This window comes from Aspergillus ruber, assembly GCF_000600275.1.
Source record: "Aspergillus ruber CBS 135680 unplaced genomic scaffold scaffold00037, whole genome shotgun sequence".
NCBI lineage: Eukaryota > Fungi > Ascomycota > Eurotiomycetes > Eurotiales > Aspergillaceae > Aspergillus > Aspergillus ruber.
The window spans coordinates 130,948-158,783 of record NW_024467333.1 but is presented as its reverse complement, the minus strand read 5'-3'; the positions used below and the strand labels follow the sequence as shown (position 1 = coordinate 158,783).

Here is a 27,836-nt window from a genome sequence, read left to right as displayed (position 1 = left end):
AAAGGTCTGTTCCAATGACTGAATGACTACACTGTGCTGATTTTTCGGGTTTTATCCTTTACGACGTGAGGGAAGCAATCATATAACCAAATATACATCAACACATGCTCAAACCCCCAGACGACGCCTGTCTCTCCTCCAACAATTCCTCTCATCAAAGAGGTATAATTCCTTTGCAAAATCTCTGTATGTTTTGAAATCTTTTTTTCCAAGATTGGAGATATTCAATTTTTTTTCCTTCGGAGGTGAACGCTTTGCTGATGGCTCATACTGGTTTCGCGAGATCCAAATATTCTCGCTGCCATAAACGGTACTGGATCTCGGGGAGAACGTTTATCTGTCGCCTTCTAACGGCAATGATGGCCAGCCCTAGAAAAGCCGCTGCAAATACGCTTGAGTACTAGCATGGCGGGGACTATGCCAACTACAAGCGACAGAACCGCGTCCATACCTGGTGTATTGAGTTAGATAATGGCAATTGAGTTGAGCGGTGGAACGCTCTCCGGGGAGATAGCAAGCATCAACTTGACGATTTTCTTGTATGTACTGTCAATCAGGCGTCATACATCAGGTTTAGGGTTGTTCAAAAAAAAAAAAATTTACTAAGCCGTTCAAAGCTTTGTCAAATTCAGTATAAATGACAAATATCATCGGCTACGCTATCACATTACGAGATAATTCCTGGATCGTGGCAGTAACTGCCCTTGCCAGTTCGTCGCCCTTCTCCCACGGCTCATCATGCTCGCCCCTCAGCTGTAGCCAAACGACACGCCGAGTCGACGGCTCCTGCGCTTCCCAGCGGTAAAGGGCATTCGTCATCGCACTTGCTTGACCCCTATCAACCAAGCTGTCCTCTTCCGAATGCGCGACTATAGCCACTAACCCAGACTCCCAACCACGCTCGACACCAGACAAACCATCTTCTCCTTTTGCGGCGGGAGAAGCGGCATCCCAGACGGATTCATCAGAGCCAAAAGCGCCCTCGGAGAACTCCTGGTACGCAGTAATATGCTTATGGGTATCTCGCAAAAGTTTCACATCATAGATGCCCTCGGTTCCCAGGATTGCCATCGGCTGAGCGAAACTATCTCTATCATTATGGAACTCGTCCATCACACATTGAAACGCTAAGGTAGCTCCACAACTATGTCCCGCAAGAAGATATCTCTCCCCAAAGCCGTAGGTGCTCTGCAGAAGCCTCAGCGCCGCTTGTACGTCGCGGATGTGATCCGGATGTTTGACATTGCGGAGTTCGTGCGCATCCGTGGTCTGGGGGTCTTGTGGGTGATTTGGATGAGCACTGAGTCTGTAGCTGATGGACGCGAAACCAGCAATTCGTGAGAATACGGTGCCGTAGGTGGGATTGGACTTGAGGATGGATGCAGCGGGGCGGAGGAAGGAACCGGCGGTTTGAGCTGGGTCACGCCAAGCGCCGCCGTGGATGAGACTATGCCATTGCATCATTAGTTGAATTCCTTGACTTCAGATGACTGGCGGTTCTGGGGTGTGGACGTACACTACCCAGAGGCCAGTTAAAGGTCCATTTGGGACGCTAGCGACGGTTATAGTCTGGAGAGAGTGAGGACCGTATCGGAGAGTCTCTTCAATGAGTTGTTCAGACATGGTAGTTTTGAGAAAAGCCTAATCCAAGAGGAGCAAAAGCGTAGATGTAAGAGTAACGGAGGGGAAAGCATCTTAGGTTATCCTTCACTTGATTGACACGTATGTACTACCATGTCGGTTAATTCTGGAGAGGAAATTGCCCACCAATCTGCCCCTAGGCTGATTCACATCATATCCTCTTCATGGTAAGCTTTTTACGTCCTCTAAGAAAGAAAATAGCCTATTGTTCCGTCCAAATTTTCCCAATTCGGCCAAGTTGAGGCTTAAAAGTTGCTATCTCCCAGTCTTGGCGCGCTAACCATATTAGGTGCTAGGCGGTGGAAATTGTCTTCCACACAAACGAGCCCGACCTGTCCTCCTCCACCACCGCTGCCAGTCGTCCATACGTTTGTCTGCGCTATATTCAAAATGGCCGAGTAAGTTCATGCTTAATGGTATCCTGTCTAGGGTCTTGCTAATATGCAACAGAAAAGGAGCTCCCCTCGCGGCCGTCAAGGTCGAGGCCCTGGTACGACTCCCCTCCGTAAAGAAAAAAATCATATACTCATACCCCACGCGTATAGGTGGCCATGAAAATCATCAAGCACGGCTCCCAGTCGTTCCCGACCACCGCAACCGGTTCGATCGTTGGTATGGATGTTGATGGTACCCTGGAGATCACCAACTGCTTCCCGTTCCCCGTGGTCGATTTGCCCCCCGAGTCGCACTTTGACAACGCTGCGCCCAATCCAGCCGCTGCTGCCCCCCGTGCGAAGGCAAACGTGGCCTACCAGGCGGAAATGATCCGGATGCTCCGCGAGGTTAATGTCGATGCGAACAATGTCGGTTGGTACACCAGTGCGAACATGGGCAACTTTGTCAACATGAACGTGATCGAGAACCAGTTCTTTTACCAGAAGGAGATGAACGAGCGGACAGTCGCTCTTGTTCACGATGTCAGCCGTAGCGCCCAGGGTACCCTGAGCCTTAGAGCGTTCCGTCTGTCGCCCAAGTTTATGACTGCGTTCAAGGAGAACAAGTTTACGACCGAAGAGTGCGATTTGCCTTAAATTCTGAGTAAAGTGAACAAAGCTAATATATCAAAAGGTTGCAAAAGTCCAACTTGAGGTACCAGGACATCTTCATTGAACTGCCTGTCGAAATCCACAACTCCCACTTGATCACCTCTTTCATCCACCAACTCCAGACCCCCAACTCAGGCCCTACGGACCTCCCCCCATCTTTGGCCGCCTTGGAATCCAGCTCTTACGCCAAGTCCTCCGTTCTTACCCCTAACTTTGATAACCTGTCGCTCAATGTCGACCCCTTCCTCGAGAAGAACTGCGAGCTTCTCTTTGACAGCATCGAGACTCACCATACCGAGACCAACAACTTCCAATACTACCAGCGTGCGCTCGCTCGTGAACAGACTAAGATCAACAACTGGCAGCAAAAGCGCAAGACCGAGAACGCCACCCGTGCAACTCTCAAGCAGCCCCTCCTTCCCGAGGACGAATGGCAACGGTTGTTCAAGCTGCCCCAGGAGCCTAGCCGCCTGGAGAGCATGCTCAACAGCCGACAAGTGGAACAGTACGCGCGTCAGGTTGACGGCTTCGTTTCGGCCACGACAGGCAAGATGTTTGCCGTCAAGGGTAACCTTTTGCCCGGAGAGACCACCAAATAAGTTCAGGAAGAGAGGGAGGAGGTGGCTGTCTCATGGTATGATCTGTGTCTCATAACTAGGGGATTTTGGATTTGCATATATGAATATGACCTTTACGGCGTAGGGAGGGGAAAACTTTTCTTTTTTTACTTTTCATTTTGTATCTGATTGATCTTACGAGTTTCTTTGTTTGCGCTATTCCGGTAACGAATAGAGTTACGGGATATGACCTGCATTATGTCTCTATGCTTTCTTTCTTTTCCCTCCCAAGCTGACATTGCTGTAGAGCTGACCCTGTATTGAATAGGGCATGGGCCACACGTGATGGCGGTGGTAATGAACATGGCGATGACCTCACTATTCCATCGTCCGATTAGATAAGATACCAGTCTGAGTTGCTTTCATTCAGGCTCTTGTTATTAGTTAGAATTCATATTTTTGTTTGATCCTCATTAGTATCTAACTGCCATAATGTATAATACCAACACCGACATCTGGATTGTACGCCAGCCCTACCATCCCGCACTCACCCTATGATGCTATATCCCATTCACTTATACAAGCTCAACATATAGTATTTTGAAAGTACAAGCAAGTGCTCATTGCTAATACTTGCAGGCCGGCGCCATAGCAGCCGTAACAGTTGACTTCTTAGTTTACCCGTTCGACACTCTCAAAACCCGCATCCAAGCCCCGGACTACGGGAAACGTTACAAAGACGCCAAAACCGGAGCCATACGACGCGATATTCTCTTCAGGGGCGTGTATCAGGGTGTTTGGAGTGTGGTGTTGTCGACGATACCCGCTTGTATGGCCTTTTCCTCTGCGCATATACCACGGCTGTATATACCATGGGATGAACATATGTGCTAATGGATACTGGTGATAAACAGCTGGCGCATTCTTCACAACCTATGAAGCCGCAAAATACACACTCGGCGAAACGAGCACGACAACCCGCGCCCAACGCTCCTCCCAATCCCAAAACGAAACAATCCACAAATACCCCATCCTCCACTCCCTCCCCACCCCCATCGTCCATGCAATAGCCTCCTCATCCGCAGAAGTGGTCTCCTGCCTCATGATCACCCCTGCAGAAGTCCTAAAGCAGAACGCGCAGGTTATCGAGAAGAGCGGTGGTCAACAAACTGCTGCGATACAGGTGTTTTCGCGATTCAGACATAAACCATGGAAATTGTGGAGTGGGTATGCAGCGCTTGTGGGAAGGAATTTACCGTTTACGGGGTTGCATTTCCCTCTTTTTGAGTATGTGCGCTCACATGTTGTTGATTGGAGGCAGGAGGAGAAGAGGAAGGATAAGGATGGGAATGGGGGCGAATTGGGGCGGATACAGGAGTGGAACCCTGTGCTGGAGCGGGCGGCTTTGACTGGGTTTTCGGCGGGTTTGTCGGGGATGATTGCTTCAGTTGTTACTACGCCGATTGATGTGGTGAAGACGAGGGTTATGTTGGCTGCTAGTAACGGACATGTTAGTGGCGAAGGGGATGGTGCTGCTCCTGGACCGGATACGATGAAGAAGATAGGGACGCGGGGGACAATAGATGTTGGAAAGGATATTTGGGAGAACGAGGGCATAAAGGGGCTTTTTAAAGGAGGACTGATTCGGGCTGCGTGGACGGCAGTTTCGCTGGGGTTGTACTTGAGTATCTACGAGGCAGGGAGGTTTTATCTCGAAAGTAGACGGAAGGATAGGGATGGTAAAGGGCAGAAGAAAGAGGGTGAGGGTGTTATATAGCATGAACTTGGCATGGTTGACATTATAGAATGGATAGATTGTTTATTGGATTCATAATCAAACTCGGTATTAGGAATACATAGCAGTGGTATACATCGTTTATAATAAACAGATCGTGCAGAACACAGGAAACATCATAACTCATAACAAAATATAGGCGTATATCCAAACATAAAATCATCACCATGAACAAAATCATCCAAAGTCGTCAAATCATTATAAGCTGTCGCATCAAGCTGACCTGGCCATCTCCATAAAGAAGCGGATGACACTATCCCACGGTGAATCTCTTCAACCAACCAGGTACGATTTTCGCCCCAATACCAGCTTGCGCGCCATGATGCTCGCCACTTCCAGAGCTACTCTTCCGTTCAGGTTCGGGGAGAGACTCATCGCGTCTCCTCGGGCGCCTCTCCTCGATCTCATGATCTGGATGCCGCGCGCGTCTTCGTGCTCGTCGACGTAAGTCACGGCGTGCTTCCTCGTCTGAAGAAATCGAGTGCGTATTTAGTGGCTCGTCTGGAGGAGGCGGAATATCAACTAAGGTCGGTACAACCGGTGGCGGCTCCGGCGGATCGTCGGCTTGGGAATGAACCCAAGAGGATATCTTTTCTCTTTTCCCTCCGGTCATCATTGGTGGCGGGTCATTAGGGGGCTCTGGAGCACGAGGCCTGTGACGATTCCGCCTCTTGGCTCCTTCGTCGACGGAGCGGTGGGAGCGGTGATGGCGAGGTTGAGGTTCGGGTTCGGTGTGGTATTGGTACTCGGGAGGAAACTCATCAGGAATCCTGTCTCCGGCGCGCGAGCGATGGCGTCTCGATTTTGTGCCGTGCCTGGACATTCCACTTGTCATCTTATCGTCCTTCATGCGACGTCGTTCGCGTCGGTCTGCTGATTTCGCTTCAGCGCGCTCTTCAGCTTCCCTGGCCTCTCGTTCTTCGCGGACTCGACGCTCCTCGCGCGCAGCTCGACGAGCTCTCTTCTCTTCTCGACGTCTTTCTTCCTCATCCTCCTCTTCTCGAAGTTGTCTTTCGTGAGCATCACGAGCAGCTTTTTCTTTATCTTTTCGCCTAGCCCGTCTCTCTTCACCGTCGCGAACTTCCATGTCGTCAGGAGTTCCATAGCGTGAAGCACGACGTGCTCTGCGAGCCGCTCGTCTAGCCTCCACTTCTTCTTCCTCCGGATCTGGGAACTCTCCAGGAACACCTTCAGTTGCGAAACCATCAGCATCAGTGTCTTCTCTTGCGTGGCGTCTCCTTCTGTCGTCCCGCCGCCGCCGTCGATCATCCCGTTCAGGATCCGTCGCAAACTTGTCCTCATCACGATGGTAATGACGGGACTTGCGTCGTTCCGGCACTTCCTGACGGGTCGCTTTTTGTTTAACCGATTGGAAAAATCCCATGAGACCCTCTTTCTTTGGCACAGTGTTGGTCCGTTTGAGGCGACGTTCTCGGGGTGGTGGTTCGACAAAGGCTATATCGTCAGGTCCTGAAACCACTTCCGGGACCTGATCCGCATCACCCATAGCAACGTCGTCTGGAGGATCTTCGGGCCGAGGTTTTGACTACGTGACACAAATAAATCAGCGAACTATTGATTATTCACTTAAAGATGTTTACTCACCTTTTTACTATGTCGCCTTTTCGGGTGCCTTGATTCTCTTGAATCTCTTGGCGACGGGCCTTCGGCATCTTCTTCATTCACAATGACCATATCATCATCACCATTGCCATACGAATGAGCCCCTGTACAACATTAAATACTGCTATAGTCGTAGCAAAAAAGTAGAAACTTACTAGATCTTCTCTTTGATGCATGCTTGTCCTTTCGCGACTTGGAGCGACCATTAATGCCACCATTCGCATCACCACCCAGACCCATCATTCTGGCCACCTTATCAGAGACCATTGGTGGGTCCTCTGGCGGGGGTGAAGGTACTCTAGGCTCATCGAATTCCATAGATGGACGCTTAGACTCATGCCGTCTGTACGATTTCGATCGGCCGAAGGACTGTGGCCGTTCGCGGAGGAAGACGTTCGAGAAACCCATCTCCTTGTTCTGCTTAGATTCTCGATGCCTTTCTCGTCGTTCCTGTCGCTCCCTTTCTTCTTGCTCAATTTCAGATCCAGATGACATCTTGTCTTCGTTTTCGAGCCCTCGCGATTTGGAGTGTCTGTTGGATTTTGATCGCCTCGGGGTGTCAATTTCTCGGTGCTTGGAATCTCGATGACTTGGCTTAGCCGGTTGCTCGATACGAGCCCGTTGCTTCTTTCTTCGCTTTTCGGGCTCAGGCTCAGGCGGAGGTGTTGGAGGAGCTTTGTGTTCGACTTCTGGTTCCTCTGAGGGTTGAGTATCCTCCGCTGGTGGCTCCCTAATCGTTGCAGTCTTTTTACTCCTCTTGGCAGATTTCTCAGGTTCAGGTTCAGGTTCAAGCTCAGATTCCTGTCCCGATTCTGAAGGTACCTCTTCCGGGGGAGGTTCAACGATCCTGGATCTCCTTTTCTTCCTTTCCACCTTTGGCCCCGGTTCAGGTTCTGGCTCGGGTTCAAGCTCGGGTTTAAGCTCGGGCTCTGGATCAGGCGCAGGTTCGGGTTCTGACTCGACAACCCTGGATTTCTTCTTCTTTTTCTTCCTCTCTGCTTTTGTCAGAGGCACTGGCTCTGGCTCCGGCTCGGGCTCCGGTTCAACAGCCCTAGACTTCTTCTTTTTCTTCTTTTCTGCCTTCGCTTGAACTGGCTCGGGCTCAGGTTCTGGTTCTGGTTCCGGCTCTGGATCTGGCTCTGGCTCTGGCTCTGGCTCCGGCTCCGGCTTTGGCTCTGGTTCTGGATCAGGTGCAGGTTCGGGTTCAGGCCCAAGTTCAGGTTCTGCAGGTTTGGGCGCCTTCTTCTTGCTCCTTCCCATAAAAAAGGGCCAGGAGATAATGGGTTCTGCGTCAGAGGCCGACTCCGACTCCGGTTCCGGTTCAGGAGCAGGAGGCTCAGGCTCAGGCTCCGGATCTGGTTCTTCTTCCGATGGATTGGACTCTGATTCGGGTTCAGGTTCAGGCTCTGGCGCAGGCTCTGGTTCTGGTTCTGGTTCGACAGGCTTAGATTTCTTCTTCTTGCCCTTTGACACAAAGAACGGCCAGGTGATGATGGGTTCTTCCTCAGATTCCGACTCCGGTTCTGGTTCAGGAGCAGTGGGTTCAGGCTCCGGTTCGGGCTCCGGTTCTGGATCTGGTATTGGTTCCAGTTTCGGTTCAGGCTCTGGCGGAGGCGGAGATTCAGGAGTAGATTTGGACTTCTTTTTCTTCTTGTCCGTCTTCGTTAATAGAATTGGCCAGGGGTCGGACTTGACCGTTTTAGACTTTCGTTTTGGCGGAGCAGGTTCAGGTTCTGGCTCGGGTTCGGGTTCGGGCTCAGGCTCAGGAGCAGGCTCAGGTTCTGCTGGAGGTGGTGGCCACTCAAAATCTACCCCAGGGACAGGAAGACCTCTCTTTTTCAGTGATCTCTCACGCCTCCTCTTGTCAGTACTTGAGAGATTATCCCAGTTGTCATAGAGAGGGTTGTCTGGTAAAGTCGGTGCTGAGGGCTCTGGCTCTGGCTCTGGCTCTGGCTCTGGCTCTGGCTCTGGCTCTGGCTCTGGCTCAGGAGTGGGCTCCGGCTCCGGCTCCGGCTCAATTGTTTTGGACTTCTTGGTCTTGGTTGACAGGAATGGCCAAGAATAGATAGATTGAGGCTCTGGCTCTGGATCCGGCTCCTCAGGTTCAGGCTCAAGTTCAGGCTCCGGTTCAGGCTCTGGCGCGGGGGGCTCCGGCTCCGGCTCAGGTTCTGCTGGTGGCGGCCACTCAAAGTCTACCCCAGGGACTGGAAGACTTCTCTTCTTCAATGATTTCTCACGCCTCCTCTTGTCAGTACTTGAAAGATTATCCCAGTTATCATAGAGAGGGTGATCCGGCAATGTGGGTGCTGGCGCTGGTTCTGGTTCCGGTTCTAGCTCGGGCTCAGGTTCAGGCGCAGGCGCAGGATCGGGCTCAACTGCTCTCTTCTTAGTCTTTTTTGGCTTTGATGAGAACAGCGGCCAAGATAAGATGGGACCAGGCTCCGGCTCCGACTCCAGCTCTGGCTCTGGTTCTGGCGCAGGTTCGGGCTCAGGTTCAGCAGGTGGTTCAGGTTCTGGTTGAGATGGCGCTTCAGGGACAGTTTCGAGTATATTGCCCTTCTTCTTATTTTTCTTGTCGGTTTTGGACAACAATGTAGTTGGCGGAGCGCGCGATGGAGTTGGTTCTGTTTGTGGATCCGGCAGTGGGTCTGCCTCGTGTTCTGGCTCTGGCGCGGGTTCCGGATCAGGGGGCGGCTCTTGGGGGTTATCGTCAAAGGCGCCCGGGAGTCCTCCGGGCACTGAATCGCGCTCCGCCGCCTTCAACCTCTTGGACGGTTCAGGTATTCTCGACTTAGATTTTGTTGGCGTTTTCTCCTTTATCTTCTCTTTCCTGGTTTTTTCCAAGGTTTTAAAAAGAGACGTCTTCCCCGATGATTTGGACCTAACAGGGATCTTTGTTGGCGTTGGCGGGGCGGCTGACGCGTCTACCTCGTCTGCAGCAGGCGCGGGAGACGCCTCAGGGTCGGGTTCAGCAGGTTCAGCAGGCTCTGCTGGTGGCTCATCGCCAATATCAATGAGCGGTTCTTCATCTAATTTCGGCTCGTTTTTCTCCTCTTCCTCAGGTTCCTCGGGGATTGTTGGCGTCTCGTCCTTTTTCTCGGGGGTCGTAGAATTCTTAATGCCCATAGCTGCAGCACTAAGCGTCGCCCAGAACCCTTTGGGACCGTTTGATTTGGAAGACTCCTCCGCCTTCTTCGGTGGCTTCGAGGGAGTATTCCATTCGTCGTAGTACGGGTCACCCAGGTGATGTTCAGGAATAGGTTCAGGATCCCCGAAGAGACCCAGAGAGGGTGGAGTAGGTGCGGGAGGTGGAGGTTGTTCTGCGTATCTGCCGTTCTTGCTCTTCTTTTCTTGCGGGACAGACCAAAGACCCCAGTCGTCAGTAGGTTGCTCGTGTTCAGGAGATTCTTGTTCTGGTTCCGCGGGTGGTTCATGCTCAATTTCCGCTGGAGGAGGTTCAATAGGCGGCCAGTCAAAATCCACTCCAGGAATTGGGAGACCTCTCTTCTTCAGTAATCTCTCACGCCTCCTCTTATCAATACCTGAAAGATTATTCCAATTATCATAGAGAGGGTCATCTGGCAAAGTTGGTGCTGGGGACTCTGGCTCTGGTTCCGGCTCAGGATTTGCTGGAGGCGGCGGCCATCCAATATCTACCCCAGGGACTGGAAGACCTCTCTTCTTCAATGATCTCTCACGCCTCCTTTTGTCAGTACCTGAGAGATTATCCCAGTTATCATAGAGAGGATTGTCTGGTAAAGTCGGTGCTGGGTGCTGGGGCTGGGGCTCGGGCTCAGGTTCAGGAACTTCAGGCTTAGGATCAGATTCTGTTGGAGTAGGTGGCGGCCACTCAAAATCCACCCCAGGGACTGGAAGGCCTCTCTTCCTCATTAATCTCTCACGCCTTCTCTTGTCTGTACTCATGAGGTTATCCCAATCATTGTAGAGAGGATTGTCTGGTAAAGTTGGTGCCGGGGGTTCAGGCTCAGGCTCCGCTGGAGGAGGTGATGGTGGCCACTGAAAGTCTGTTCCAGGAACAGGAAGGCCCTTCTTTTTCAGCAACCTCTCACGCCTTCTCTTGTCAGTACTCATAAGCTTATCCCAGTTATCATAAAGAGGATCATCTGGCAAAGTGGGCGTTGGAGGCTCTGGCTCACGCTCAGGTTCTGGCTCAGGTTTTGCTGAAGGAGGAGGCGGCCACTCAAAGTCTACTCCTGGTATTGGGAGGCCTTTCTTTTGCATCACCTTTTCACGCCTTTTCTTGTCATAACTTGACAGATTGTCCCAATTTTCATAAAGAGGGTTGTCTGGCAAAGTGGGCGCTGGAAGCTCCGGCTCCGGCTCCGGCTCCGGCTCCGGTTCTAGCTCAGGTTCCGCTAGGGGAGGTGGCCATTCAAAGTCTACTCCTGGTATTGGGAGACCTTTCCTTTGCATCACCTTTTCACGCCTTCTCTTGTCATAGCTCGACAGATTGTCCCAGTTGTCATAAAGAGGGTTGTCTGGCAATGTGGGCCCTGGAGCTGGTTCTAGTTTTGACTCGGGCTCGGGCTCGGGCTCGGGCTCAAGCTCTGCTGGGGGAGGCGGTGGTGGCCATTCAAAGTCTATTGCTGGTATTGGGAGGCCTATCCTCTTCATCACCTTTTCACGTCTCCTCTTGTCATAGCTTGAAAGATTGTCCCAGTTTTCATAGAGAGGGTTGTTTGGCAATGTGGGTAAAGTTGCTGGTTCAGGTTGAGGTTCAGGCTCTGGCTCTGGTTCCGCTGGAGGAGGCGGCGGCGGTGATGTTGGTGGCCATTCAAAGTCTACCACTGGTACTGGAAGGCCTTTCCTCTTCATCACCTTTTCACGCCGCCTCTTGTCAGAACTTGAGAGATTATCCCAATTGTCATAGAGAGGATTATCTGGCAACGTGGGCGCTGGTTCTGGTTCTGGCTCAGGCACATGCTCTGGCTCTGGCTCTGGGGTAGGTTCGGGTTCGGGTTCGGGCTCAGATTTTGGCTCTGGCTCAGGTTCCGCTGAAGGACGAGAAGGTGGTGGCCATTCAAAGTCGATTCCAGGGACTGGAAGACCCCTCCTCTTCAGTGACTTTTCACGTCGCTTCTTATCCTTGCTGGATAAACCATCCCAGTTATCATAGAGGGGGTCGTCTGGTAATGTAGGTGCTGGCTCTGGCTCTGGCTCCGGTGCTGGTTCTGGCTCGGGCTCGGGCTCAAGCTCGGGCTCTGGTTCAGGTTCAGGTTCAGGTTCTGGCGCAGGTTCCTTTGGAGGTGCGGGCGCAGGTGGTGGCCATTCGAAATCTATACCAGGGATTGGGAGACCTCTCCTTTTCAGTGACTTCTCACGCCTTTTCCTATCCTTGCTTGAAAGATCGTCCCACTTGTCGTAAAGAGGATCATCCGGTAACGTAGGCGCTGGCGGTTCAGGTTCAGGCTCGGGCTCGAGTTCAAGAGCGGGTTCTTCTCGTTCAGGTTCGGGCTCTGACTCAAATCTGCTCTTCTTTTTCCTTTTTTCCTTAGGGGGATTCCATGCTGACCAGCCACCGTCTTCCTCTTGTACCGCTGGTGGTGGTTCGGGTGCCGGTGGAGGCTCTTCGACGGTCGGATGTTCGTCGATAACATAACCCTTCGTAACTCCCCTCATGCCCACTTTCTGATTACTCGACGAAGTCCAAGCGCTCGACCAGTCGTCGTCCGGGCCAGCAACCTTGGGTGCCAGTGGACGATTCAACGCAGATGAGGATGTTGCGCCAAGTAGGATATCAAGGGGACTCGTTTTCTTCTTCTCTTTCTTAACCGGTGGATCCCAGGCGTTGGCCTTCTCGGCGTTCTCTTCGGTGGGTTTTTCGGGGATAGGTTCTGGGGCGGGTGGAGGCACCTCCATCTTGGATTCCCTCTTCGTCTTCTTTTTATCCTTCTTCAAAAGTCCGAGACCCCAGCCCCATGAGCTATCCTCAGGCTCTTCCTCCTCCGCGGGCGGTGCCTCGGGAGCAGGCTCGGGCTCGGGCTCTGGTTCAGGTTCAGGTTCAGGTTCAGGAGCTGAAGGCGCAGGCTCGGGTTCAGGCTCGGGTTCCTGTTCTTTCAAGGGCTCTTCCACGATGGTGTCTTTCTTCTTTTTCTTGTCCTTCTTGTTCGTGACAAAAGCGCCCCAGTCGTCCTCTTCGGTCTGTTTTGCTTCCGGAGCTTCGTTCACAGGCTGTTCAAGGTTGCCGAAATCAAATCCCCCTGGTGTCCTCTTTGGAGTATCGTTTTCGGCGCCAGAAGACCAGTGGTTACTGTTGCTGTCCTCTTTAGAGCTCTTGCCAGTAAGCCAACTACCAGCCCAACCACCGAGACTGAAGCCTTTTGATTGTGTCGCAGGAGCGTCCGAGCCAGTGTCGCGCTGCGGCTGGCTTTCATTCAGATTGACATCCTGAAAAGAATCCGGAGGTTGTTCAGGTTCAGCCAGCGTAGTAACCTATAGCCAGGAGTTAACAAAGACTTTGTTTAAATCAGAGTTTGGGAGCGTCATACCCTGCCCTTCTTTTTCTTTTCAGCGGCGGCCTCTTCTGCAGCTTTCTTCTCTTCCTCTTCTTTGGCCTTTCTCTCCTCCTCCTCTTTCGCTTGCCGCTCTTCTTCCTCCTTCTTCTTCTTCTTGTTCTTTTTCCTGGCGGTCGCGGTCAGTCCCCATTCATCGTCATCGTCACCTCCCCCCCCACCACCACCGCCTGCGCCGTCGTCTCCGTTTCCATCGCCCGTACCACCTGCGTCGCCACCACCTTTCCCATCATCCGGGGGTGGTTGTTCATTTGGTGGTGGTGTTTCCTGCGGCGTGGAGTGTTGGACTGGCCTCTTCTTGACCTTCTTGCCGCCTTTGTGTTCGCGAATTCCGGACGATTTGAAGTCAACGATAAGTGCAGATCTGGGCTTCGAGGGTCTCGAGGGAGCAGGCTCATGGACGAAGCATTTCCGCTGGGCTAATGGTGCAATGGCGGAGGAGTATTCTGGGGGGATATCGTGTACGGCATCATGATAGGAGGGTGGAGAGAAGGCATGGTAGGAAAGCGATTCGCCATCTTCATATAGTAGATCCGGTCCCGGCAACTGCTATCGTCAGTGAAATCCCATAGCCCTGTCGTGGTGATAAGCTCCAAACACACCTGGTTCATACCCAATTCCACCCATGGGTCCAAATTTCGCGACCCGATCCGAGGGACCACCACGTCATATTTCGAGTCCGTTAATCGATGCCATGGAGTTTGGGATAATCGACCTTTGGGAGTAATGCGCGTAGGTCCTGGTGCGTGCGATCCTGCAGGCGAAGTCATGAAATCCATGTTGCCGCGACAGACTGCAATCAAGCAGTCTGTTTTTTGATATTACCCGCGATAAGCTCGGTCCTTAGCAATCCACGATGCAGACAAAACGGCGCGACGACAAATGACGATAGAACTGATCGGTATAATATTTGTTTTGCGCCAGGTTGTCGCAGCCGGTCACACAGAGCAGATGGCAATGCCCGTATGTCGCTGTGCAGCGGGGGAGTATCACGACAGAGGATTCATCAGGAGGACGGTAAACAGTACTTGGATACACGGCAAAATAAAATAATAAAATATTGATAATTAAGCCAGAGAAGTATTATACTGAACTATAGAGGGATAAAAAGAAACAGAGAAGAGAGGGATAGCGAAGTCATCGAACAGCAGTGATTCACGGGCGGTGGGGGAAGAAAGCAGAAGAGAAAAAGGTCACTGGAATGCGCGCAGAGTGCAGCTGAATAGAATAAATTATGCTCAGCACGATCTGAATACTGAAATGGCTGGTGATCGTCTTGTTTTTCTTTTCTTGCCGTCCCTTCTTTTCCTCATACGCTGGGGAAGAGAAACCGGTGGCTGGGGAAGCGTCTGCGCTATACTACCCGAAGCTTCGCATCCCCGAGGAATTGGCCATAGAAGAAGAGACAAAAATCCAGGTACCGTCTCTCTACCAATACAAAACTATTAGGACAGGCTATTATTTACAGGATATCGACTCCAAGTGACGACACATATTCTATTCACACCGCATCAGAGGAGGAGCAGCACCCCCGGGCTTTGACAGCGGCTTGTCGCCAATCATAACTGGCACGAGGAGGAGAATTGCCAGTTGTCCAACATTGCAGGGCAGATCACCAGATTTGAATACGCATTTGCTGCAATTTAATTATTCTAAATGTAAATGTTGAGTCATTCCGGAGCATTGCCATCCCATATTGTGCATCTTGTCGCAATTTGAAGATGGCCATCTGCATCGGAGAAATGTCTATACACGCAGTGTATACGCACGCAAATTACTTGTATGTAAGCCTCATGCGAGAGTGTTAAACTGAACGTGCGGATCAAGGAGTGACACCCCCAACGTGCCCGACAGTTGAAACTCGCATCCTCATGCCATCAACCGGCTTTGCTGTTACTTGCATTGTCTGTTCCAGGTGTAGTAGTACATAGTCAGCAATCCAATCTAAGCTTGAGACAACGCAAAGATAACCCACATTATACAACGGCGATTCCACCTCATACTGTCCTCTGTCATTTAATTTCAAATTTCTCTGGTTATCTAGCACCACAACTCCTGGTCCAACTTTGGCAAAATCATATCGCCGAACAGCACATGCCACGATTACTCGCGCCTTCAGTATTAACAGTTCTTGCCCGATGCAATTGCGCGGACCCCGCTCGAGCGGTCACCAGTCTCTGGGTGGTGCCCGGTGGGGGTTGCTGTCAAACCAGCGTTCTGGAATAAGTCGTGGCGCACGAGTGTCTCGCAGTTGTATGCAAGCATCCTGTCTGATCACAGTGTGCCCTCATTGTCCGGAAGCTGGACAGTGAATTCAGAGCCAGGGCTCATATACCGCGCTGATCCAGATGGCGGATAGAGTCGCAGTATCTCCTTGATCACAGCAGACATGTAGTACATATGGTTGATCAGTTCTTCGCCCTAGGGAGAACACAGCTTGTCTCGCGTCTGGCCAATGCCAGATTCGACCCAAAATGTCTCATCGAGCTCATCCCAGATAGTCTTCAGGATATGCGGGGCGAGACTGAGCTCGCAAAACGTCCATTGCAGCACAATGCTAGTTGTGTCGTGACCAGCAGAAAGGAGGCTCTTCAGCTGATCACAGGTTTGGTCTAATATATTTGAGTCTAGGTTATCGGCTTTCTGGACACAGAAGGTACACTGCGACCTTTTCTACTCCCTGTGCTCTCAGATTGCTGCCGCTCCGCGAACACACGTTAAATGTGTCCGTTCAGCAGCCGATCAATCCGACGATCTACTCGTCGCCGATGTAGAACTGTTCGTGGCCTCAAAAGCCAGATTCACTGCACGCTTCTGTTACTACTACTGCCGCTTTTATAGTTGGCAGTCAGTTCACGATGGAACTGGACAAATTCATTTTGGTGCTTCTTGTCGAGCTGGGCACCAAATTCCATCCCCATCGTCATCGCACCTAGATCTTGATATCAGAGCAGTCCAACGCCAAACCGACTGCCAAACATAAACCCACTGATGATGCTAAGCTTGAGACTGCTGCACAGTTCATCCAACCTAAATGCCTCATCGTTAGTATTTTGTCGATCAAGGTTCCTGAGAAACTGTCCTACCTTATCCATAATCGCAGGCAGAGGGGTCACGGGATGCTTCGGCGCAAAGCCAGGATTGAAACACTTGCGAAGGCCTTTCCATTCTTCGGCCTCGGCGGTCAAGACGGATCCCGGGCCAAGTAAACGTTCATACAGCCACATCGTTGACGACTTGTTTATGCTACACGGGAAGCTTCTGGTGCTTTTCGAGGACTTTTATTGCAGGCTGGTACCGATGCATTGGATCGGCTAAAAGGGCTGGTCTGTCACTACAAATATTACTTGCAGCTGCGCTTCAAGGGCTATTATTGAATAAGCAAGCTAATGGTATACATTTTGCATGAAGAACTGAGTGAAACACATCAAAACATACAATTCATTAAAAACAACTCGAAAACTCCCTCAAGACCGTGGTCAACGAAACGTAAACATGGTGATTCTTGCGCCTAATAAAATACAAAAACAGTCCCCGTGACGTGCGTTAAGATTCTTCTGACCCATACCATCTATGTCGAGGTCAATCGATCAGACTTCCTGGCCATAGGTCTGTTTGTACTCCTTCTTGTAACGGTCAAGGTCGCTCGCCTGCAATTTCTGGTATTTCTATATCCTTCTGTTAGCTTTCGTTACCTTGAAAGTAGTCTTGTGTAGCTACATACCAATTTTTCGGCATCCGTCAAGCCCTTCCATTCCTCTGCCACGCGAATGATCATATCCTTTGCACCCATGTGCTTGAAATCGCCATGTTCGAATCGTTCGGTAAAGTACAAGAGGTATGCTGTTCTGGGGCGCTTGACTAATCTGCTATCGTGAAGTTGGGGGAGAGAAGCCTTCCCAAGCTGTGCCAGCCTCCGGCGGGCGTGGTTCGCTTCCTTGATTTGCAAAGGAGTGTGCCTCTTGAGCCATTCGTCGAAGGCGGCAATATTGGAGGCTCTGTTAGCGTGGGCAGTAGCAACATATCTCTGTTCACTGATGTTAGCTGGTGTCCTAGGCCAGGGAATCATAGATTTGGGGCCATCAAACCTCTTTCTGCTCCGGACTGATCGACTTAGCCAATTCCACGGCGGCTCTGAACGATGGCACACCCTTTTCGTTGTTCTTCGCAGCTTCGGGATATACACTCTGGAAGGTGACAGTCCAAGGCTGCTCTGGAAGCCTTTTTGGAGGTTCCAAAGCAGTAGCTTTGAGCTCCTTGACCTTTTCACGGAATTCTTTAGCCTTCTTGGCCTCCTTCTGCTTCTCTGTTAAGACCTTCTTCTTCGGCTTCGGCTTCGGCTTTGGCTTGGCCTTGGACTGGGGCTTGGTTGTGGTCTTAGCTGCCTTTTTCTTGGGAGCGGCCTTCTCGTCAGACTTGGAGCTCTTGGTCGTCTTCTTCTGAGCTCCTGCCTTTGAACGACCGCGACCAGCAGTGGTAGCGTAGGAATTGATCAGACTACCAGCACGAACTACGACAGGAAAGATACCGTTGGTAGCTGGGTTCGAAATGAGACCATTCGTAGCTGGAGAGATGCGCCGAGCATAGCTGTGGATGAAAGCGACACGAGGACGAGAGAGGACCTTAGCAAGGTGAAGGGGCTGGAAAGCACCCGCACCCCGCGGAGCCAAGTTCAGCACCATTTTTGCAAATGGCTGAAGCTAGGCCACAGTGGGTAAGAGTTTCTGCAAATGCTAGTGGATGATGTACAAAAGCAACAATGAACGTTAGACTAGCTTCCTGTTGTGGCAGGGATGGAAAGCGGGAGGTGAAGCTCGCGTCCCCAGTTTCGTTTGATTGGTCCCGAATCGGGGAAATTTAAACACGTGACTCTATCGATAATGTCATGTCACATGACTGATAACCGCCTCGGGCCTTTTCGACCAAAAAGTAACAACACCAATAACCACTCCAGGAACAGCGTCAACAGCAGCCATTTTTGCCGGCAATTCTACTAAAGGGTAACCATACTCACTCGCTCTGTTATCCTTATTACCGTGCTCGAGTTACTTTTGAGTCCTTAGTAATACTCACTTATCGTTGGCCTGCAACAATGGCTCGCCACGGGGATTCTCGCTCACCATCACCTGTAGGCAGCACATACTCTTCGTCCAAGCGGAGTCGCAGAGATGATGATCGATATGAGCGAAACAGGCGAGATGATGGACGCAGTTATCGCCGATCTCGCAGCCCGGGGGTAGGTGAACGGTTCTCCTTTCCAGTTTTGTCTCAGTTGTCTAACTCGTTTTTGCAGAGGCGATACCGTGAACGTGAACGCGATCGTGATTCATACCGGAGACGCGACCGCTCGTTAGACAGACGCGACAATCATCGGGACGAACCTAGCTACAGGCCTAGTCGGAGAGAGCGCTCTCGCGACCGTCGGCGGTCCAAAGACAGAGACGATGACCGCGATTACCGTCGAAGAAGTCGCGAGAGAGATTACCGAGGCAGGCGAGATGATTCCCGCGACAGGACTCGGAGACGGACAGACGGTTCTGCTGACTTGAAGCACAAGTCTAGGCGGGATGATAGCCGTGACCGTGTATCGGGCAGGGACTCACCGGTATGGCCTCATTTTCTGCTGTTATTACTATAATTGGTTGTCTCTAACGAGATTCTTCTTTCTAACAGGCCTCGAAACCATCCACCCCCGCCGCAGCCCCTACGGACGAGGGAAAACGGGCCGAAAGACTAGCCAAGTTGGAAGCGTGGAAGCAAAAGCAAGCTGCCGAGAAGGAACGGAAACAACGAGAACAGACTGGATCGGGTGGCGCGAGAAGTATACTGGAAGAAATAGACAGAAAGTCCGGCGCATTACCGACCACAAACGCTCCCGAAACTACTGCTGCACCAGCTACCGATGCCACTTCTGCCGTGTCCACTCGAAAATTTGACCCGAAGGCGATTGCTAAAAGTGTCACACCTACGACAACCGCGCCCGCCGTACTTGGTGAGGATGTTGCGGTCCCCCAAGTTGTCAAGGCGTCTGCTGCACAATCTAGTGTGCCCTCATCTGCGTCCTCATGTAAGCGTTTCTCCCTTCATCCTGATGTTAGTCTAATCTGATGCTAACATTATACCAAGCTGCCTTCAAAACAAAGGGCAATGTGGGTGGGTTTGGCTTAGGCTCCAGACCCTCCGCGGATACTGAGAAATCGTCTGCCATCAAGACTTTGGGATTTGGTGAAGAAGAATCCACACGGAGGAAACTCGAGAAGCTGCCCACTCCCCCATTAGATGATGCTAAGGATACCATTCCTGCGACGGAGGATGAGGATGATGATGTCGATATGCAAGAGGGCGGAACCGAAGAAGAAAATGCAGCTGCGGCAAGGGCGGCCGCTGAAAGGCGAGAAGAGCGATTACTCCAGGTGCAGTCCAATGGTCAACCAAACGGAGATGTTGAGATGCAAGATGCTTCTCATCAACCAGAAGATTCTATGGAGGTAGAACAACAGGAAGAGGTTGATCCTTTGGACGCATTCATGTCGGAATTAACGGATTCTGGACCACCCAAGAAGACCACAGGCGCCAAATTTTCCAAACAGAAGGAACAGGGGCCAGAGACCATCTTTGCGGATGAATATGACATGACGGCGGTAGGGGATGGTGATGCTGATGACTTCCTTGCAATTGCAAACAAGACCAAGAAGAAAAAGGACATTCCCACAGTCGACCACGCAAAGGCTGAATATGAACCTTTCCGAAAGAAGTTCTACACGGAACCATCCGACCTGGCCCAGATGTCTGAAGAGGACGCGGCAACCTTGCGGATGGAACTTGATGGGATCAAAGTACGGGGTGTTGATGTTCCCAAACCTGTGCAGAAGTGGTCCCAGTGTGGGTTGGGCGTGCAGACTTTGGACGTCGTTGATAAACTCGGCTATGAAAGTCTCACTTCAATCCAGGCTCAGGCGATCCCAGCAATCATGAGTGGTCGCGATTTGATCGGTGTGGCGAAGACAGGATCCGGAAAGACTATTGCATTCTTGATACCCATGTTCCGGCACATCAAAGACCAGAGGCCGTTGGAGAATATGGAGGGACCTGTCGGTCTCATCATGACTCCTACGCGTGAGTTGGCCACTCAAATTCACAAGGACTGCAAACCGTTCCTGAAAGCTTTGGGCCTTCGGGCAGTTTGTGCTTATGGAGGTGCACCGATTAAAGACCAGATCGCGGATCTCAAGCGTGGTGCCGAAATCATCGTGTGTACTCCGGGTCGGATGATCGATTTGCTTGCGGCGAATGCGGGCAGAGTCACCAATCTGCGGCGAGTTACCTACGTGGTTCTGGACGAAGCGGATCGTATGTTTGACATGGGTTTCGAGCCTCAGGTGATGAAAATTATGGCAAATGTACGACCCGACCGTCAAACCGTACTGTTTTCAGCGACCTTCCCCAAGAATATGGAGGGCCTCGCGCGTAAAACTTTGAACAAGCCAGTTGAAATAGTCGTTGGAGGCAAGAGTGTCGTTGCTCCTGAGATCACGCAAATTGTCGAAGTCCGCAACGAAGACAAGAAGTTTGTGCGACTGCTCGAGCTGCTGGGCAATCTGTACGACGACGAGCGGAATGAAGATGCTAGAGCCCTGATATTCGTCGATCGTCAAGAGGCCGCCGATACCCTTCTCCGTGAATTAATGCGCAAGGGCTACCCTTGCATGTCAATTCACGGAGGCAAAGACCAAGTTGACCGAGACTCGACGATTCAAGACTTCAAAGCGGGCATTTTCCCCGTATTGGTGGCCACCTCCGTTGCAGCCCGTGGTCTGGATGTGAAGCAGCTTAAACTTGTTGTGAACTACGATGCACCTAATCACTTAGAAGACTACGTTCATCGAGCTGGTCGAACCGGTCGTGCTGGTAACACCGGTACAGCAGTAACCTTCCTGACAGAAGATCAAGATCGGTACTCTGTTGACATCGCCAAGGCATTGAAGCAGAGCGAACAAGATGTGCCAGAAGACGTTCAAAAGCTGGTCGACACATTCCTGGAGAAAGTTCGAGCCGGAAAGGAGAAGAAGAGCACCAGCGCCTCAGGTTTTGGTGGTAAAGGTCTGGAGCGACTGGATCAGGAACGAGATGCGGCACGAATGCGTGAACGTAAGACGTACAAGACTGGTGACGAAAACGAAGAAGAGGACGAAAAGGAAGAGAAGAACGAGAAGGCCGAAGAGAAATTCAACAAGGTCGTCTCGCAGGTACAGTCGTCCGCAGCACTACCCGGCGTTCCCAAGGGTATCGATCTGGACGGCAAGATCACTGTTCATCGGACTGAGAGGGACCCAGCCAGCGTGTCGAAGAATCCATTGGACAAGGTTGGCACTGCGGTTGCTGATATTCACGCACGTTTGAGCAAGGCTGGTGTGATGAGATCCGGTGTGCCTATTGACAACCGTGGACCGGATGCGGGAGCGTTCCACGCAACTCTGGAGATCAACGACTTTCCCCGTAAGTCCCTTACCCTTTTTCTGCATTTGTATTATGCTTTGTATTGTTACACGAATCAATTGCTAATGCACCCGTTCAACAGAAAAAGCACGATGGGCCGTCACCAACCGAACGAACGTGGCCAAGATCCTCGAAGCGACTGGTACATCGATTACAACCAAGGGAAGCTTCTATGGGACAGGCAAGGGGCCTGCGCCGGGCGAGAACCCCAAGCTGTATATTTTGGTTGAGGGTGAAACTGAGTTGTCTGTCACGAATGCGATGCGCGAGTTGATGCGGTTGCTCAAGGAGGGCACGATGGCAGCTGCGGATAGTGAATCGAGAGCGCCGGTGGGAGGACGGTATAACGTTGTTTGATCTTCTTCGTCTGGTTGTTTACGCAGTATACCAAATGTATTATATTGAACATGCAGGTGATTTCTATTGCAACCGAATGCATCTTGCCATAACTCCATAGCTCCGCTAGCGCTAGAAAGAATGTATATGCGCGAACCCGTCAATAAACAGAACCAACAGTCAGAACCCATATAAAATAACATCAAACACGCTCTCGTATCGGCATCAATGTGTATATACTTGAGTATACCAGTTCGAAAACTCATTGCCACCTCCTCGCCTCAGCCACCCCATCCGCATCTCTAGCAGCGCGCTCGGACTGACTCGCCTCATTCAACGCCTGCGCCTGTGTCATCGATTTCTGCGCTGCCAATTTCGTCCCGAGCTTTCCTTTATTCGACGACTGCACTGCGTCCGCTCGTGCCTGCACTCGTTAGCCTACGTCCTACCATCAACTGGTATGGGAATAAGGAAACGACATACCTGCGCCGCCAAAGCCGCTCTAGTCCGTGCATCCGTGCCTGTCCCCGGCTCCTCTTCGCCGCCGCCTAGTGTCCGTCCTGGGGCTTTGAAGGGCTGTTGCTTGTTGGGAACGCGGGCGGAGGGGGCACGATTGTGATGTTGGTGTTGGGAGGGTGCGGAGGAGCCGAGGGAGCGGCCGGGATGGGTGAAGGGGTCGTCAGGTTTGTTTGCGGAACGGGAGCAAATGTTTCCCATGGTGGTCTGTGTATTATTGAGGATGCGCAGGAGGATGGTAGTTGTTGTATGAGGATTCTCGTCGCAGTCGCAGTTACAGCAGTGTTAGGCAGCCGTCGGGATGCTGGCTGATTAGAGGGTGCTTTGGCTGAGCATGCGATGCTGAGTGTGCAGACGAGTAATGTGTTTTCGAAGGTATCCAGATTTCAAGATATACAACAGTACTGCATACGCCATGCTCCAGTTATGCAGTACAGAGTAACGAACGAGGCGTTGTACACGTGATTGAAATTAGCGGTAATTGACTTACACTAAACCAGATTAATAACCAAATCGGGCTAGTAGGACGCATAGGCCGGCGTTACATCATTTCTCAATCAGCCATCCTCTAATTGGCCGCCTGGGTAATCCCCAAGGTCCTCCACTCTCCGCCGTCCGCAAGGTCCTCATCCAAATTGCCGCTGTTCTCCGCCCAGGGTCAATTTCCCCCCCTCGCCCGAAAAGGAAAGAGTAGCAATTCTGACAGTCGTGATTCGGTGGTGATGTCGACGATGGAGAGTGTTCCTGTTGCTTGCATTATTTCTCCCCACCTCTACTACCAAGCTCCCAAGGTCCTCATTACGAGAAGTTGAGTGGCGGCGGTCACGTTTTGAGTCTTGCTTGCTGCTGTCTTTTCCGATGTATCGGCTATCTGACTGAAAGCACTGTCCACACTCATTTTCGCTTTTTTGAATCCTCTGCTTCATACTGGCTGTTGTTGACACTGAAGGTCCTCCGACTACAGGTGTGTTCAGGTTGATATCAGTTTATGGCTGGTCGTTAACCTTGTTAGATTTTTAACGGTCTTTTCACCGAGGACTCTCCGTCTGCAAGATCTCCGTTGATCTTAATCCCCAGCGAGGCACAAGAGATTTGCTGGTGTGTGTCCTTCTTTCCTTTGGACTAGCACTGGAAGGTACTGCAAGAAACAAATCGCGCAATGGCTCAAAACAAGGACGACTACTGCCTCGAGTGCCATTGGGAGGGATTCCGCCTCGACGGCAAAGAGTCTAACGACACATCGGACCCCAAGGAGAAAGAGCCGTCTGACCCTGTCTGCCCCGGAGAGGAACACCACACCTTGTCCCGGTGCGAGGCGGATGCGGATGTGGACGAGACATGCTGCGAGGCGGATGACTGTGCCGATAACTGTTCCATCACTTGTCCGTCAGTATGCGATGGTTTCGTCGATTGTGATCAGTCCGATGCGTGTTCCGTATCACATTGCGACGATAACTGCGAGAGTGACGAGCCCGTGTGTTTTGAAGACCATTGCTTCAATGGAACCGAGAACGATGCCGACCGTGGCTTGGAATCGTTCTTAGGGCTGGGAGCCCCCTTGAATCTGGAGACGAGTGATCTTCTCTCTTCGACTCTTGGACACAGTCAGCTTGAGCAGCCTAAGACCACAGTCCCTTCCGCTTCGGCTAACTTAGACACCCCTTCTCACCACCCTAATCCTACCGATCCTTCCTCCTTCTTTCCCCCATACTCATCGACACCAGTGGCTCATTGCCACCCGCACGTCCCGAATCACTTCGATAACTGTCAATTTCATCACTCGGTACATCCTCCGTATGCTGTACAGAATGGAGTTAACCCGGCGGATGTTTTCCACATGCTGGGCATGTGCCCGGACCTGTCGAGTTGCCCAATCCCAGAAGAGCAACACTGTCAACACAATTACCACCTGAACGATACATCGGCCTTCTTTTCATGCTTTCACACCGACAACAACCATCTCAACCATACTATTCATGATAATAATGCCAATGCCAACACCGCCAATAATGATAACAATTGTCACCGCCACCACCGCCACCAGCCAAAATCGGTCAATGCAGGCGATCATGCCCCAGCCAAAGGACCCTGTCGTTCTCATCATCGCTGTCGCGCCCATGCTCACGGCCACGCACACCCATACTCTCCCTACTCACGACAGCCCCGATCGAGCATCAGCTCCCATTTGATCTCCAGTCCTGGCGAGACCCCTCCGCCACTAGATGGCGGCGCCTCATCCGTGATCACCAGCCCGGACTTCTCTCCTGTGGACCGGGAGGTGAATGTCTGCAAATGGACAACCACCCTTCACGGTGTTAAACATCCTTGCGGTGCTACTTTCGCAGACGCAGGTGCTCTCCAGAAGCATCTCATCTCCAGCCACATGTCCACCGTGGATGGAGCTAAGGGTAATGGGTACTATTGTTGCTGGGAAGGATGCCACCGACCGCACGAGCCATTTTCGCAAAAGTCGAAACTTCAGGGACACTTTTTGACACATAGCAATTGTTCGTTGTCTCCCTTTCTTACTTTAACCTAGTGCTAACTAGCATAGATAAAAACTTCAAATGCATCGTCTGCGGCAAGGTATTCGCCCGACAAGCCACTCTGGACCGACACGAACGAAGCCACCGAGGCGAGAAACCGTACAAGTGTACAGATTGTGGAAAGACATTTACCGATAGCAGCGAACTGAGTACGTCCCCGTCCTTAGTTTTTCACATATGCACATTACTGACGGTGGCATGATAGAAACCCACTCGCGGACACATACGGGCGAAAAGCCATTCAGGTGCACCTATCCTGGATGTAACTTCCAGACTGGCGATGTAAGATGCCCTACTTATTGTTGCGAATGCAAAAGCTAACCCTGCAGTCTTCGAACATGTCAAGCCACCGTCTCACACACGGCGAACGACGGCACAAATGTCACTTCCTTGGGTGTACTAAGAGCTTTACACGACCTGGTATGTCACCCGTTCCGGTATGTCTACCATGGATCATACTGACAACGCATAGATCAACTGAAGCGACACATAAAATCGACGCACAAAGAAGAAATGCCATCTTTTTCCACATCACCCGAGACTGAAGAGTTCGCGCTTTCGTACGGGATAATCGCTTAGTTGGTATACGATGCACACTAATGAGGGTTCGGCGTTCCGGCTTCTAAAATCTGCAACCTGGTCCATGATTATGATACTTATTGAATATCCGAGTATTAAACTGGTGCCACTGCCATATAGATGCAATATACTCTTAATATCCTATTCTACAGACGTATAAAGACCCCGAAGAACTAATCAATCAGCCTGCGCCCTCTCCTCCAAAAGCTGCACCGCATTCTCCAACTCCCTAACCCTCTGTCCAACCCTCTTCTTCACCTCTTCCCTAACCGTCGGTTCAATATCCGCAGGGTCATACCCCGTACCCACGGCATCCATCCCACTATCATCTGGCTGCGCCTGCTGTGGCTGATGCGATTCGGCCGTCGGCCGGATCTCCGAAGATGTGTAGAGGGAGTAGGTCGCGATGAACTGGTTTAGGGCGTCGCGGCAGGAGTCGCGGTCGGAGGCGGCGTATATGGTGGCGTTGTCGGTGCTGTCAGTTGCGATTTCAAATTCATCTTTTGCGATTTCATATCTTGGTTTGGTATTAGTTCGTTGCTTTTGAGCGTTTGGTGGGAGGAGGGTGGGATGGTGGGGATGGGGAGGAGTACAATTCTTGTAACTCATCGACGAGAAGATCGCTCTGTGACTTTCCGGTTGTAGCGCCGATGGCATAGCCTCTAGCTTGGACTTGGTTCGAGATTTTTAAGGGGAATAGTTGAGTCTGTCTTGAGCTTTGGCTGGGAATTCGGGTGGATGAAGCTCCCAGTAACGGGCGGAGGGTCGTGGACGGTGCGCTTGCGGCTGCTCGGGTGAGCAGGGATGTGAGACGGGTTGTTCGAAGAGACATTTTGTAAATTATAGTGTCAATTGGTTCGAGTAGATGTTGATGTTATGTTGAGTGTCGATGTTGGGTGAGGTCGAGGTGATGGCGGAAGTGACGTCATTCTCCACGTGATATCATACTAAATAGAGAACTGGAAGTAATATGTTTGTCTAAGTACTTCCGTAGACCGAGCAATTGAAATTCTAGTTTTATGTGCAAGACAGTACAACTACAGGGGTATCAAATACCCATCCTCATCCCCCCATTAGCACAAACCACACTCCCCGTACACCACTCCCCATCCCCTGTACACAACATCCCCACCACCCCCGCAATCTCACTCGTAAAAGCTGGCCTCCTCCCACCCATCTTCTCCTGAATCGCTGTCTTCTGCTCCTCTGTCAAACTACCCATTTTCTCATCTCCCTCAAGCACCTTACTCAAGGGCGTCGCATCCATATACCCCTGCATCTGGCGCCAGAACGCCTCCCCGGTTGCAAAGTACATGTCCCCGACGACAGGGCCGGGGTTGATGGCATTGACAGTGGCGCGGTCGGCGAGCTCGCGGGCCCAGGTGCGCGTCATTGCTTCGAGGGCGGCTTTTGTGCCGCCATAGACGGATTGGCCGGTGAAGCCTAGGGAGGATGAAACGCTGGAGATATTGACAATACGACCGGTGCGGTTTTGGGGGAGGAATGGGGCGACAGTTTGGGTGAGGAGGAGGGGTGCTAGGACGTTGATGTTATATTGCCAGTAGAAGTAGTCTGGGTCGATGGGGCCTTTGGTTTCGTCGTTGAGGAAGCGGTCTTTTGAGACGCCGGCGTTGTTGATCAAGATGTCGATTTGAAATTTGCCATCTTTGGTGAAGAGCTCTTTTGCTGCGGAGAGAATGGTGTTAGATGCGGTTTGAGCGTCATTGAGGTCTGCTTGCACGGCGTGGCAGGTAATGGAGTGCGTGCTGGAGAGGCTTTGGCAGAGGGATTCGGTGCGTTCGCGAGAAGACTCAGAAGTGTAGTTCAACAGGATGGAGCATCCTTTGGAGGCGAGGTTGTGGGCAATTGCTGCGCCAATTCCTGCGCGTGTTAGCAGGTATAACCATGGTAACTTACTTGTAAGTGTTTACTTACCTCGCGATCCGCCGGTGACAATGCCAGATTTTCCTTCCAATGAGCGGGACATTCTGTCCAATGTATGAATTTAATTGGAATGCAATTGGGAGGAAAGAGAGAGAAGGAGAAGAGAAAAGACAAAATGCAGTAAATATATTGTACTCCGGGTAAAGCCCGCCGTCCCCTCTTCGGTTATATCACGGTTAATTACCAATTAGGAAACCACTAATTACCCGCCTGACAGATCTATA

At 51.5% G+C, this 27,836-nt stretch overlaps 12 protein-coding genes across 12 annotated transcripts; 4 read left to right on the top strand and 8 right to left on the bottom strand.

Annotated features, from left to right (window-relative positions):
- Window positions 1–650: 650 nt before the first annotated feature.
- On the bottom strand, window positions 651–1,849 carry EURHEDRAFT_416669 (arylformamidase). The gene is made up of 2 exons (XM_040783018.1): window positions 1,517–1,849; window positions 651–1,447 (listed from the first exon to the last, which is right to left on the bottom strand). The coding sequence occupies exons 1-2, from the start codon at window positions 1,621–1,623 to the stop codon at window positions 655–657; spliced, it is 900 nt and encodes a 299-aa protein (XP_040634921.1). The 5' UTR covers window positions 1,624–1,849; the 3' UTR covers window positions 651–654.
- A 140-nt stretch (window positions 1,850–1,989) lies between these two features.
- EURHEDRAFT_416668 (putative eukaryotic translation initiation factor 3 subunit EifCh) lies at window positions 1,990–3,775 on the top strand. Its single transcript, XM_040783017.1, has 4 exons — window positions 1,990–2,039; window positions 2,092–2,131; window positions 2,187–2,656; window positions 2,710–3,775. The coding sequence occupies exons 1-4, from the start codon at window positions 2,032–2,034 to the stop codon at window positions 3,284–3,286; spliced, it is 1,095 nt and encodes a 364-aa protein (XP_040634920.1). The 5' UTR covers window positions 1,990–2,031; the 3' UTR covers window positions 3,287–3,775.
- On the top strand, window positions 3,737–5,021 carry EURHEDRAFT_518577 (putative mitochondrial carrier protein; the record flags this gene model as incomplete). The annotated part of the gene is made up of 3 exons (XM_040786694.1): window positions 3,737–3,766; window positions 3,884–4,073; window positions 4,159–5,021. The coding sequence occupies 3 exons, from the start codon at window positions 3,737–3,739 to the stop codon at window positions 5,019–5,021; spliced, it is 1,083 nt and encodes a 360-aa protein (XP_040634919.1).
- A 271-nt stretch (window positions 5,022–5,292) lies between these two features.
- On the bottom strand, window positions 5,293–6,546 carry EURHEDRAFT_518576 (uncharacterized protein; the record flags this gene model as incomplete). Its single annotated transcript, XM_040786693.1, has 1 exon — window positions 5,293–6,546. The coding sequence occupies one exon, from the start codon at window positions 6,544–6,546 to the stop codon at window positions 5,293–5,295; it is 1,254 nt and encodes a 417-aa protein (XP_040634918.1).
- Window positions 6,547–10,406: 3,860 nt separating this feature from the next.
- EURHEDRAFT_250263 (uncharacterized protein) lies at window positions 10,407–14,214 on the bottom strand. The gene is made up of 4 exons (XM_040778103.1): window positions 13,798–14,214; window positions 13,172–13,741; window positions 10,820–13,115; window positions 10,407–10,734 (listed from the first exon to the last, which is right to left on the bottom strand). The coding sequence occupies exons 1-4, from the start codon at window positions 13,972–13,974 to the stop codon at window positions 10,718–10,720; spliced, it is 3,060 nt and encodes a 1,019-aa protein (XP_040634917.1). The 5' UTR covers window positions 13,975–14,214; the 3' UTR covers window positions 10,407–10,717.
- Window positions 14,215–14,831: 617 nt separating this feature from the next.
- On the bottom strand, window positions 14,832–16,422 carry EURHEDRAFT_533819 (cytochrome P450; the record flags this gene model as incomplete). Its single annotated transcript, XM_040787262.1, has 6 exons — window positions 14,832–15,101; window positions 15,171–15,353; window positions 15,503–15,616; window positions 15,665–15,868; window positions 16,006–16,127; window positions 16,185–16,422. The coding sequence occupies 6 exons, from the start codon at window positions 16,420–16,422 to the stop codon at window positions 15,018–15,020; spliced, it is 945 nt and encodes a 314-aa protein (XP_040634916.1). The 3' UTR covers window positions 14,832–15,017.
- Window positions 16,423–16,785: 363 nt separating this feature from the next.
- On the bottom strand, window positions 16,786–17,877 carry EURHEDRAFT_406252 (HMG-box domain-containing protein; the record flags this gene model as incomplete). Its single annotated transcript, XM_040780451.1, has 3 exons — window positions 16,786–16,863; window positions 16,920–17,222; window positions 17,284–17,877. The coding sequence occupies 3 exons, from the start codon at window positions 17,875–17,877 to the stop codon at window positions 16,786–16,788; spliced, it is 975 nt and encodes a 324-aa protein (XP_040634915.1).
- Window positions 17,878–18,287: 410 nt separating this feature from the next.
- On the top strand, window positions 18,288–22,048 carry EURHEDRAFT_406251 (DEAD/DEAH box RNA helicase; the record flags this gene model as incomplete). The annotated part of the gene is made up of 5 exons (XM_040780450.1): window positions 18,288–18,431; window positions 18,489–18,800; window positions 18,869–19,262; window positions 19,322–21,691; window positions 21,774–22,048. The coding sequence occupies 5 exons, from the start codon at window positions 18,288–18,290 to the stop codon at window positions 22,046–22,048; spliced, it is 3,495 nt and encodes a 1,164-aa protein (XP_040634914.1).
- A 241-nt stretch (window positions 22,049–22,289) lies between these two features.
- EURHEDRAFT_533816 (uncharacterized protein) lies at window positions 22,290–22,952 on the bottom strand (the record flags this gene model as incomplete). Its single annotated transcript, XM_040787261.1, has 2 exons — window positions 22,511–22,952; window positions 22,290–22,451 (listed from the first exon to the last, which is right to left on the bottom strand). Exons 1-2 carry the CDS (start codon window positions 22,742–22,744, stop codon window positions 22,290–22,292), a joined length of 396 nt encoding a protein of 131 aa, XP_040634913.1. The 5' UTR covers window positions 22,745–22,952.
- A 553-nt stretch (window positions 22,953–23,505) lies between these two features.
- On the top strand, window positions 23,506–25,757 carry EURHEDRAFT_249850 (C2H2-type zinc finger protein). The gene is made up of 6 exons (XM_040778101.1): window positions 23,506–23,507; window positions 23,556–25,050; window positions 25,098–25,238; window positions 25,295–25,371; window positions 25,419–25,509; window positions 25,562–25,757. The coding sequence occupies exons 2-6, from the start codon at window positions 23,703–23,705 to the stop codon at window positions 25,666–25,668; spliced, it is 1,764 nt and encodes a 587-aa protein (XP_040634912.1). The 5' UTR covers window positions 23,506–23,507; window positions 23,556–23,702; the 3' UTR covers window positions 25,669–25,757.
- Window positions 25,758–25,845: 88 nt separating this feature from the next.
- Window positions 25,846–26,311, bottom strand: EURHEDRAFT_444167 (uncharacterized protein; the record flags this gene model as incomplete). Its single annotated transcript, XM_040783489.1, has 2 exons — window positions 25,846–26,185; window positions 26,262–26,311. Coding segments are annotated over 2 exons (390 nt in total), but the record flags the coding sequence as incomplete, so codon positions are not given.
- A 209-nt stretch (window positions 26,312–26,520) lies between these two features.
- Window positions 26,521–27,713, bottom strand: EURHEDRAFT_250066 (SDR family NAD(P)-dependent oxidoreductase). The gene is made up of 2 exons (XM_040778102.1): window positions 27,604–27,713; window positions 26,521–27,549 (listed from the first exon to the last, which is right to left on the bottom strand). Exons 1-2 carry the CDS (start codon window positions 27,653–27,655, stop codon window positions 26,717–26,719), a joined length of 885 nt encoding a protein of 294 aa, XP_040634910.1. The 5' UTR covers window positions 27,656–27,713; the 3' UTR covers window positions 26,521–26,716.
- Between the last annotated feature and the right edge of the window lie 123 nt (window positions 27,714–27,836).

Coding starts and splice junctions, on each gene's coding strand:
- EURHEDRAFT_250263 (XM_040778103.1), bottom strand. CDS start 13,974: ATGGATTTCATGACTTCGCCTGCAGGATCGCACGCACCAGGACCTACG. Junction 13,742..13,797: donor TGGAATTGGGTATGAACCAG/GTGTGTTTGGAG, acceptor TGACGATAGCAG/TTGCCGGGACCGGATCTACT. Junction 13,116..13,171: donor AAAAGAAAAAGAAGGGCAGG/GTATGACGCTCC, acceptor TCCTGGCTATAG/GTTACTACGCTGGCTGAACC.
- EURHEDRAFT_416668 (XM_040783017.1), top strand. Junction 2,132..2,186: donor CCGTCAAGGTCGAGGCCCTG/GTACGACTCCCC, acceptor CCACGCGTATAG/GTGGCCATGAAAATCATCAA. Junction 2,657..2,709: donor AACAAGTTTACGACCGAAGA/GTGCGATTTGCC, acceptor ATATATCAAAAG/GTTGCAAAAGTCCAACTTGA.
- EURHEDRAFT_416669 (XM_040783018.1), bottom strand. CDS start 1,623: ATGTCTGAACAACTCATTGAAGAGACTCTCCGATACGGTCCTCACTCT. Junction 1,448..1,516: donor TTAACTGGCCTCTGGGTAGT/GTACGTCCACAC, acceptor GCAATGGCATAG/TCTCATCCACGGCGGCGCTT.
- EURHEDRAFT_250066 (XM_040778102.1), bottom strand. CDS start 27,655: ATGTCCCGCTCATTGGAAGGAAAATCTGGCATTGTCACCGGCGGATCG. Junction 27,550..27,603: donor TGTCACCGGCGGATCGCGAG/GTAAGTAAACAC, acceptor TAACACGCGCAG/GAATTGGCGCAGCAATTGCC.
- EURHEDRAFT_249850 (XM_040778101.1), top strand. CDS start 23,703: ATGGCTCAAAACAAGGACGACTACTGCCTCGAGTGCCATTGGGAGGGA. Junction 25,239..25,294: donor TACCGATAGCAGCGAACTGA/GTACGTCCCCGT, acceptor GTGGCATGATAG/AAACCCACTCGCGGACACAT. Junction 25,510..25,561: donor TAAGAGCTTTACACGACCTG/GTATGTCACCCG, acceptor GACAACGCATAG/ATCAACTGAAGCGACACATA.